Source organism: Leptopilina boulardi, unplaced genomic scaffold (assembly GCF_019393585.1).
Source record: "Leptopilina boulardi isolate dan_hultmark-lab unplaced genomic scaffold, ZJU_Lbou_2.1 LbouV2_214, whole genome shotgun sequence".
In the NCBI taxonomy this organism is placed as follows: domain Eukaryota; kingdom Metazoa; phylum Arthropoda; class Insecta; order Hymenoptera; family Figitidae; genus Leptopilina; species Leptopilina boulardi.
The window spans coordinates 1,065,165-1,075,639 of NW_026137768.1; the positions used below are offsets into that span (position 1 = coordinate 1,065,165).

The 10,475-nt window shown below is 26.1% G+C and overlaps 1 protein-coding gene across 3 annotated transcripts in view; it reads left to right on the plus strand.

The window, feature by feature from the left end:
* Window positions 1-9,390, plus strand: part of LOC127279120 (putative inorganic phosphate cotransporter) — a 114,279-nt gene extending 104,889 nt beyond the window's left edge. For all 3 annotated transcript variants that reach the window (XM_051301269.1, XM_051301270.1, XM_051301268.1), the window contains exon 8: window positions 6,226-9,390. In XM_051301269.1, coding sequence (XP_051157226.1) covers window positions 6,226-6,408 — 183 coding nt within the window. In that variant the 3' untranslated portion in view covers window positions 6,409-9,390. The remainder of the gene's footprint in view (window positions 1-6,225) is intronic.
* Window positions 9,391-10,475: the final 1,085 nt, after the last annotated feature.

Sequence of the window (10,475 nt, forward strand, 5' to 3'; positions counted from 1 at the left end):
TTATTTCAGTACTCCTTTGACGGTAGAAATGGTGAAATTTTATGGTCACACAGTAATAAAATAGTAGATCAGTAATAAAAAATGTGTTCGATTTCAATATAAAGTGAAGTAATTCGAAATCAACGACACTTCAGATTCGTAACCGGCGACCCCAAAAACCCCCGAGTAACAAATTTCAGATAAATCCATTGAGTTTTTGAAAAAATTGTCTGCCATATTGGATCCGCCATTTTGAATTTTTGAAAACTTATACCGTATTCGTGTTTAGTGACCCAAAAAACATAAGTATATGGTGCAGAAATAAAAATAATTCATCAATATATTATTTTTTGCAAAATAGTATTTTTTAAATCTTTTTTAGTGGAAAATTGCCATTTTGTTGTCCGCCATCTTAAATTTTGAAATTCACAACTATACAGTTTTGTAGCTGGGTATTCGAGGACGCGATATTTTGGGTTCCGGAGCAAATTAACTGTCGTTTTCTATGTCAAAATATTTTTTGAATAAAAATTTTTTTGCAGAAAATCATGTTTTTTACAATAAAATTGTTATAAATATTAAGGATTTAATTATAATTAAATTTGGACTTCAGAATCGAAAAGAGCGATAAATTTTACGTTAGAAATGGGCTATCCTGAATTTTTTAAATTATTTTTTCATATAAAATAACAGCTGCTAAGTGAAGGTAAATTTTTCGTCCTGGCGGTCGTTAATGGGTTAAAGTTTTAACAAATCCGTTTTGTAATAAACAGATGTAACAAGTTAAAAAAATATAAAATGCCTCTTAAAGAAAATTTCCTTTCAAACTAGATAGACTCACAAAGCACCGCGCGCGCATTAAGCTTGCAATCCGAGTTTAAATATTTATTTAAACTTTTTAAACTTATCAGGCCCACTCTGAAACCTTTTCTAAAGTCTTCTTAACACTTCTAGGTAGGTATACGAAAAAAAAAAAATCGAGCCCAAATGTAAAAAAAATTAGATTTTTTTTTTTGTTAACATTTTTAAAAAGTCCAAGAAAAAACAAATTTTTTATGTCTTTACAAAATTTTCCTAAATACAATAGTTTTTGAGCTATTCTTAATTGAAAATAGGTCTGCTTTTGACTGAACAAAATTTTGAAAATTCGTAACTCAAAAATTTGACCAAAAAAAAAAAAAAAAAAAAAATAGGTGTCTCTTTTTTTCATCAAGAAAAAATATATCACAGTAAGGTACACTTCAATATATCAAAACCACACACATTCCAGTCGGAGTTAGATCTAATCCGTTCCCTGACATTTCCCCGAATCAATTTTACCAAATGCCATTTAAGAGTGTCGAACGGTCTCTGAAATTTTTTGGCATTTAATAATCGCCCTATTAAAACAGCACTGAACGTGAAAATGATAAACATTGATTTTAAAATACTTTTTTCTCAAAACGCGGACATTTTTTTCAAAATCGGAAAAATATCAAGGATCCTTATGTTATAAATTTCCTAAATCTGAAAGAATGTGTAAATCGATACAAAAACGCGATTGTAAAATGAAAAGTATGAAAGTAATATCAAGTAATATAATGACAGCTGCGACATTGTGCTCCCTGTATGCTTCTGCCACCTAACGGCTGCAGGATGTAATAAACCTAAAATTATATTACTTTCGTAATTTTCATTTTACAATCGCATTTTTGTATAGATTTTCACAATCTTTCAGATTTAAGAAACCTCTTTTTACTGAGATCTGAATAGAAATTTTGATATTTTTTTTTTTCAATTGCGAAACATTTTGGTTTGATAATAAAAGTTAGTATAGTTTTACGAATACCTTTAACTGGAAACATTTTGCGAAAACTGAAATTATTATTTCTTAATTCAAATCTACAATTTTCCAATATTGAAAAAACTATAGGAAAAAATAGTATAGGAAGTAAACAGTCTAGCACTTTGTTATTTACTAAATTTATACGAAAAATCAGAACCAACATTTTGTAATTTGCTAAAACTATACGAAAAAGCAGGAGCCGTTGAAAAAGATGAACGTCGGAAACACCAATGTCTCTTTTCTTCTTTATATACTAAATAGACAGATTTTTCTGCACTTGTGAGAAACTTAATATTACATTGTTAAATATTTAAAAATAAAAATAAAAATAATTATTTGTTAAGAAATAATAAAATATTTTATTACCTTTTAAAGAACAATTTTTATCATAAAATCATTTAATTTAATTATAGAACCCTGTGGGCAAAATCCTTGTTCGTTCTAAAAACGTTTTAAGGACGTTCTTAGAACGTTTCATGTCCGCCAAATAATGTTCTGGAACATTTTAAGAACATGGATGTTCAAATAATGTTCCAGCCCTATTGAAAAAAAACACGTATAATTATACGTATAATAATACGTATAATTATACGTATAATTGTACGTATAATTATACGTATAATTGTACGTATAATTATACGTATAATAAGACATACGAATTTGAAACAAGAATTATACGTATAATTATACGTATAATAATACGTATAATTAATTATACGTATAATAATACGTATAATTAATTATACGTATAATAATACGTATAATAATACGTATAATAATACGTATAATAATACGTATAATTATACGTATTATTATACGTATAATTATAATTCTATTAAAAATAGAATAATAGAATAGAATAGATTAATTAGTAGCAAAATTGCGCTGAAAAATTTTAGAAATTTTAAAATGCAAATTAAATTTCACGAAAAAAAATATCGTCGAATGTCAATTCAAGCAGTCACCCATCCAAGTACTAACCGCGTCCAACGTTGCTTAACTTCCGTGATCTGATGAGAACTTGTTCCTTCGCCTTGGTGTTTCCGCTGTCTTGTCTTGATTAATAACTTTGTCGTATAAGTATCACTAAAAGTGAGGTTAGGTGCGATACAATACTTATACGACAAAGTTATTAATCAAGACAAGACAGCGGAAACACCAAGGCGAAGGAACAAGTTCTCATCAGATCACGGAAGTTAAGCAACGTTGGACGCGGTTAGTACTTGGATGGGTGACTGCTTGAATTGACATTCGACGATATTTTTTTTCGTGAAATTTAATTTGCATTTTAAAATTTCTAAAAATTTTCAGCGCAATTTTGCTACTAATTAATCTATTCTATTCTATTATTCTAGTTTTAATAGAATTATAATTATACGTATAATAATACGTATAATTATACGTATTATTATACGTATTATTATACGTATTATTATACGTATTATTATACGTATAATTAATTATACGTATTATTATACGTATAATTATACGTATAATTCTTGTTTCAAATTCGTATGTCTTATTATACGTATAATTATACGTATAATAATACATATAATTATACGTATAATAATACGTATAATTATGCGTATAATTATACGTATAATTATACGTATAATAATACGTATAATTATACGTATTATTATACGTACAATTATACGTGTTTTTTTTCAATAGGGAGAACATTATTTGGTGGACATGAAACGTTCTAAAAACGTTTTTTGCTCACAGGGAAGCAAACTTGTAACAATTATTCTATATAATTATATTTAGAAAAAGAAATATAGAATAATTTAAAACAATTATTTATCAACACTTTTTCTAGTCTATATTGCAGAAATAAAAATTATATAAAAATTATGAGCAAACAAATGAAGTATTTTATTATTAAATATATTAATTAAAATTATTTTTAATTCATATTACAGTATTAAACATTATTTTAAAATCAGGATGTCCAGCAAGGCTTAAAGAAAAAAATTCCCTGACTTTTCTCTGACATTTTTTTTTCGTGACTACTCGTTAGTGATCGGTCAAACCCGGTTTTTGAATCTCTGGACACTAAATAAACAAAATTTCAAAGATTCAAAATCGTAACCGATCCTCCTGCATGACTTTTTATGTATTTATTGTTTTTTTATGCATTATAATGAAAAATTGCTTCATTACGATGTGCAGATCAGTTGAAATTACTAGTGCAATTTTTTTATACTTATTAAATGTAAAAATAATAATAATAATAATACATAACTATAATTTTTGGGAATAAAAGTTGGATGATCAATATTGTAATTTTCAATCCGCACTGTCAACAAAAATAATAAGAGAGTATTTTCCCTAGAACACCGCAGATGCAAACATTAGATTATCCAAATTTTCTATCACTTCTTATTCTTATTAATATACGCAACATTAGTTACTGCTATTGGAATTTGTATTTGTATCGTGTAAGAAAATAAATGATAACAAGTTGGCTAAAATTAGTTCAAAGTTTTGTAGATGTAGTTGATTTATTTTTAATCACGCGTTTTGTCATGATTAAAATAGAAAGTTTGTTGATGTGGTAAAAAAAATTGTTTGCAAAGACGGTAATTTAAAAACTTTTTTCTTCACTGAAAGTCATAAAAAGATCTTCCAAACTTTTATGAATAAAAGTTTTTCTTTAAGTAATTTAAAATTTCCAACGATAGAATTCCCGTTGATAAGTTCACATAATATTGTTTGACAATTTACACACATGCTCGATACAAAGTTTTGAATTATTTAAAGAAAAATTTCTATTCTCATAAGTTTTGATCAGCTTTTCTTGGTTTACTGTGATGAAAAATTTTGTAAATTACCGTCTTTGCAAACAATTTTTCTACCACACAAGGCACAAATTTTTTTATATTTCAATCATGACAACAGGCGTGATTTAACTTGTAGTAATAAGTCATTTTTAAATAGATTAAAAATAAATCAACTTATACATCTACAAAACTTTGAACTAATTTTAGCCAACTTGTTATCATTAATTTTTTTACACGATACAAATACAAATTCCAATAGCAGTAACTAATGTTGCGTATATTAATAAGAATAAGAAGTGATAGAAAATTTGGATAATCTAATGTTTGCATTTGCGGTGTTCTAGGGAAAATACTCTCTTATTATTTTTGTTGACAGTGCGGATTGAAAATTACAATATTGATCATCCAACTTTTATTCCCAAATATTATAGTTATGTATTATTATTATTATTATTTTTACATTTAATAAGTATAAAAAAATTGCACTAGTAATTTCAACTGATCTGCACATCGTAATGAAGCAATTTTTCATTATAATGCATAAAAAAACAATAAATACATAAAAAGTCATGCAGGAGGATCGGTTACGATTTTGAATCTTTGAAATTTTGTTTATTTAGTGTCCAGAGATTCAAAATATATGAGTTTTTTTTCGGCATCGGGGACCAACTTTTTCTTCATTTAAGACAGGTGTCGGACACACTCGCTTAACTTCGTCAAACTTTGGTGATTTTTGATATTTTTCTATCATTTTTTGAAAGAAAAAGTTTCTATTAGTATTATATGTAGAAGGATTTAACACCAATCCACTTTCTTATCGACTATATCAAAATGTAAAATGATTATACCAGTTAACGAAATTGTAAATACAGAGAATGAAATACTTTATTCTAATACTTGTTACAGCGCGTACTAGAACTTAACATTTGGAGTTTTCATAATACAATTATGAATTTCGCAAAAACTATTCCAATTTTTGTTTCTAAATATATTAAACTTTATTATTTTTATTTTAGGCATTCTTAAAAAAAGTAACGAAAGTTATTACCACCCCAAAATCTGCAAAATCTTCCGCAATTGTAACTTAATATACTAAATATGAGTGTCAAAATATTAAATATCCTTACAAGATTTATTTCTGTGTATTTCCGAATCCATACAACACCAAACAGAAATTAACAATTTATTCCAATTTATAATTTTCGTGTTTCAAATTGAGTCACACCACGTCAACCGTGAGTAGAAATTTTCTAGATTTTTGGAAAAATAAAAGCAAATGTGAAAATTTGTAGCTCACACCGAACCAAAAAAAAACACTTTAAACCGTTTTTCAAAATTTTTATTTCTTATAAAACTATCCCTTCAACTTGGATAGTAGTGCTAGTGATATTTTCATAAATACGATTTTCAATTTGAAACAGGAAGACTTCCTATAAGGAAAATTTTTTTAATTTGAATAGCAAGTAGAAACTTTTTTTTTCTTCCCACTCTCTTTTCTGCTTTTTCGGCTTTACATCTTTAAAAATCTGACTTATTTTCTTTCTTAGGTTAAAATCACCTATCAACTAGCCCTTCTCTTTTTTCTGAAAAAAGGTTTTACATAATTCTGAACTCTGTTATTTTTTGTTTCAGCCAACTCAAGCAAAGTGGAGAATTGTATTTATGTTATCTGCAGCAATTTATATCGTTTGTGCAACTTTTTATCTAATATTTGGTTCTGGTGAACGCCAGGCATGGGACAATCCAGATAAAGATACTAATGAAAATAAAAGTAATTTAGAAGCAGTAAAAACAACAAATGAGACTCAACAGTGACAAATGTAGCATACCTATAATTCTTGCCATTATTTTATTAAATATTTTATTATTTTGTTAGAAGCCGATTTTATAAATTTGTCAATTGAAGATAAAAATATCAGTTTAGCTTATCAGAATTTATAATTCGAAACTTAAAATCAACTTGACAGATGTGTAAAATTGGCTATAACAAGTCACAAAAACATCTTTCATGTTAGGGTATTGCATTTGTTGAATAGTTCAGTGCACGTATACAATATAAATGTTTGTAGTATTCTAAAAAATTTGAATATTTATGATCCTTGCGTTTTAGTGTTGAAAGAGGAGATATACATTTATAAGAAAGGAATAGACAATGAATGCTCAATAATTTTAGAATACTAATTGGTCAATTCCAATGTAGGTTTTTATTTTGCCAAAGCTTTAATTCTTACGAAATTTATTTTTTCTAAAGCATAAGAAAGTTGTTGAAAATTTCCGTTTGGATGCAACTAGTTTTCTAAATAAAAATGCAGAGATTTATTTAATTTATTTAAATGTTTTAAAGTTACAATTATCTCATGTTTTTAAAAAAATAAATTTTAGGAAAATAAAACTTCATGTTAAGATTCTATTACTTTTTAGCCAACCATATTTACTGATTAAATCAAAATGAAACAAATTCTGCCTGCATTTGGTACTATTGAACAAAAGTAGAACCAAAAAAGTGTTTATGCATCTTTTGGTGAGAAACAACAGTAATTTTTATTAACACAACATTCCTAGAATGATTGATTTGATTTTTTTTAATGATAATTTAATTATTATTTTTCAAAAAAGAAAAATTTATGATTTATTATTGATTTCATCCAAGACAGAGATCAAAGTTCATTTTCAAATTTATTTGATACCGATTCACTGGTTAATAAAAATATTGTTTTGTAGTATATCAAACTCTACACTGAAAAAACGATATTCTAGATTTAAGAATGCCTACTTAAATAGGAGCCAAGAATATTCTCTACTTAAAGTAAGTGAAAAATATTCTTACAATAAATAATATATTCTTGGCTTCTATTTAAGTAAAGGCATTCTTAAATCTAGAATATTCTTTTTCAGTGTACAAAAAATTTTCTAGATCTGACATGATTTAAAAAAATTAAACCAAAAAAATAAAGTTGTATTGCAAATGTCAATTTTTTAAATGTTAAATCCTGTTGTAGATAAAAGTCAATTATACAGCACAGAACTAATGAAAAACTGTTTTTATTAATTTTATTACATTTTTTTGAAATATTATTATTAGAATATTAATTTATAGGTACTTTAAAAAAAGTTTAAAATGTAAGTATGTATATATTTATAAATTTTTGTTAAAAATTTTTCATATTTTTTATAATAGAAAGGTAATATATTATTTTTTGAAGTGAAAATATTCAGAATTCGTAAATGTGAATATTAAAAATATTCCACAAAAGTGTTAACAGAAATACATGTTGTTTTCAGCAAAGGGTGAGTAAACGTATAAAATGAATCATCTTCATTCCCTACTATATGGTCCATCACAGAATAACTTCGCGAACGGCTTTCGCAAAGTTATTGTGTGTTAACCTTATCTATTAAAGGTTTTAAAGTACTATCGATGGCAATAATTTGTGACGTGAAAGATTATTACAATTTAAGAATAAATTTCGAGCGTAACAAAAATAGAATCATCGTTATTCTTTTATGTAAAAGTCACTGTGAAATCGAAAACGTAACTATTATCATTTTCAATGTCACAATTACTTTTTAACATATTAATGTTAATATTACCAGAAATGATTTTGTTGTTTCTAAATCTGAAAAGTATTGCTACAAGTTTTGATAGAAGTCTACTTTATGCTACCAACTATTTCTAAATTAATTTTGTGTCCTAAACAAACAGCACCGCTACAATTGGTATTAATAATAAGCCATATATGTTTGTAAACACAAAAAATATCTTCTTGAAATTCGGATAATCAATAAATTTACTTTTATTTACAGTATACCTTAAGGGCAGGTCAAAGTCGATGCGATTTTCCCATTGAAGATCTATGTAAAAATTGCTTCGACTTTGACCTGCCCTTAAGAAATTATGCAATCTCCCCTGTTTTGATGAATGTAAAACAACTTTAATTTTAAGAAATGTAATAACTAATATAATTTTTATAATTTCTTTACATTGTCAGAAATAATTAACGTTTCTTTAGTATACTTGATTTCATTTAAATAATATTTCTGTTTTATAATTAAAATTACTTGAAAATAACTTATGATTCATTTTTTACTTCACAATTTTTGAGTGTAGCATATTTTGATAGACAACTTTAAAAATCACTTCTACAACAGAAAATTATATGTAAAAATACATAATTAAAATTTTTTCTCTTTATATTTTGACATCATTTCTTGACTTTTTTATTTAACTTTCACGGCAGACAAATTTTATGGATTTTTATATAAATTTTAATAAGTAATTAAAAGTTCATTGAAAAGAAGAGGTAGCAAATTTCCTGTGACAGGGTATCTTTATTAAATTTGTTAGACACATGATATATTTCTCCAAATTATTACTCAAATAATGGTCGACTACTAAAAAATTATTATTTATGAATAATAACTCAAGTAAAGAATAGATTCCTAATTTCTTTTGTTATCGATTCCCCGAATTTCAGTAGCTCAATATTTTGTAATTACGGTAAATATTATTTAAGGAAAGATAAGATACGTCGATTGCAGTGGCACTACTTCTTTTGGACACGATATTAAGTTTATTTTTTTGTTTTTTATATAAGTATAATTTTATTTGTTATTTAAGAATGTTAATTTAAAAGTATGTGATGAAGCTTAAAAAGCCTTGTGAGAGTATTGTGCCTTTTAGGATGTATAATAAAAATAGGTACACAAATGTAGTCCGTAATTTAAATTTATAAATAAATATACATTATATTTAAAAATCACTAAAAATTTAGTAAATAAATTATTTGGAACAAATAATGTGTTTTTTCTAGTAAGCAACTAGTTAATTTAAATTATAAGGAGTCAATTAGTCTAAAGTCATTAAAATTTTTGTTTGTTATGGTTTAATAGTTATAAAAAAAACGGCAAGTGCGAGTTACACTCGCATTAAAACCGAGTGTTCCGTACCCTTAAACCTAAAAATTGAGGGGGTTAAAGTGTGAAGGCCGATGGAAAAATTCTAATTTTGCTTAATTTTTCCTGTAATTTGAGCATGAAAACACGTAGATAGACACATAGATAGAAAATTATCAGTTTTTCCTAGAAAATGCTATGATATAATCAACTCCAATCGTGCTCACTATATTTTTTTGTAATCTACACGTGAAAATGTGTAAATTTGAAGCCCTTTAGATAAAATTATCTTCGTTTTTTAAGGAAAAATCATGATTTTTATTGAAAATTATGTTTTTCCTTGAAAACGCTATGATATAATCAACTCCAATAGTTCTCACTATATTTTTTTTGTAATCTACTCGTAAAAATACGTAAAAATGTATAAATTTAAATCCATTAAGATAAAATTTAATTTTTTTTTATTCGAAAAATCCATGTTTTTTTCTAAAAATATGAGTTTTTCTCAAAAACAATATGATCATCAACTCCAATCGTTCTAGCTATATTTTTCCTGTAATATACACGCAAAAATACATAAGTGTACCAAATTTGAGCTCTCTATGTGAAAAGATGTGGCCACCAGGGGTGGCTCTTAGTAATTTTTAGGGATTTTTCGTAAAAATTCATGGCTGTTGTAAGCTTACCGTAAGGTTACTGTAAGGTTTCTGTAAGGTTACTGTAAACATAGAATGTTATTAATAAATAAATTTTATTAATATTTATGCATGAAGTAGTTCATGAAGTACTTTACCAAATATATATTTTTTTATAAAAAAAATTTATAATATAATATATATATTATAATATAATTATTTTTAATATATTTTCATATTACTCTATGTTTACAGTAACCTCTGACAGTAACCTTACGGGAAGCTTACAACAACCTTACCGTGTAAGCTTACCAGAACCTAGCCATGTAAACTTACCACGACCTTACTGTGTAA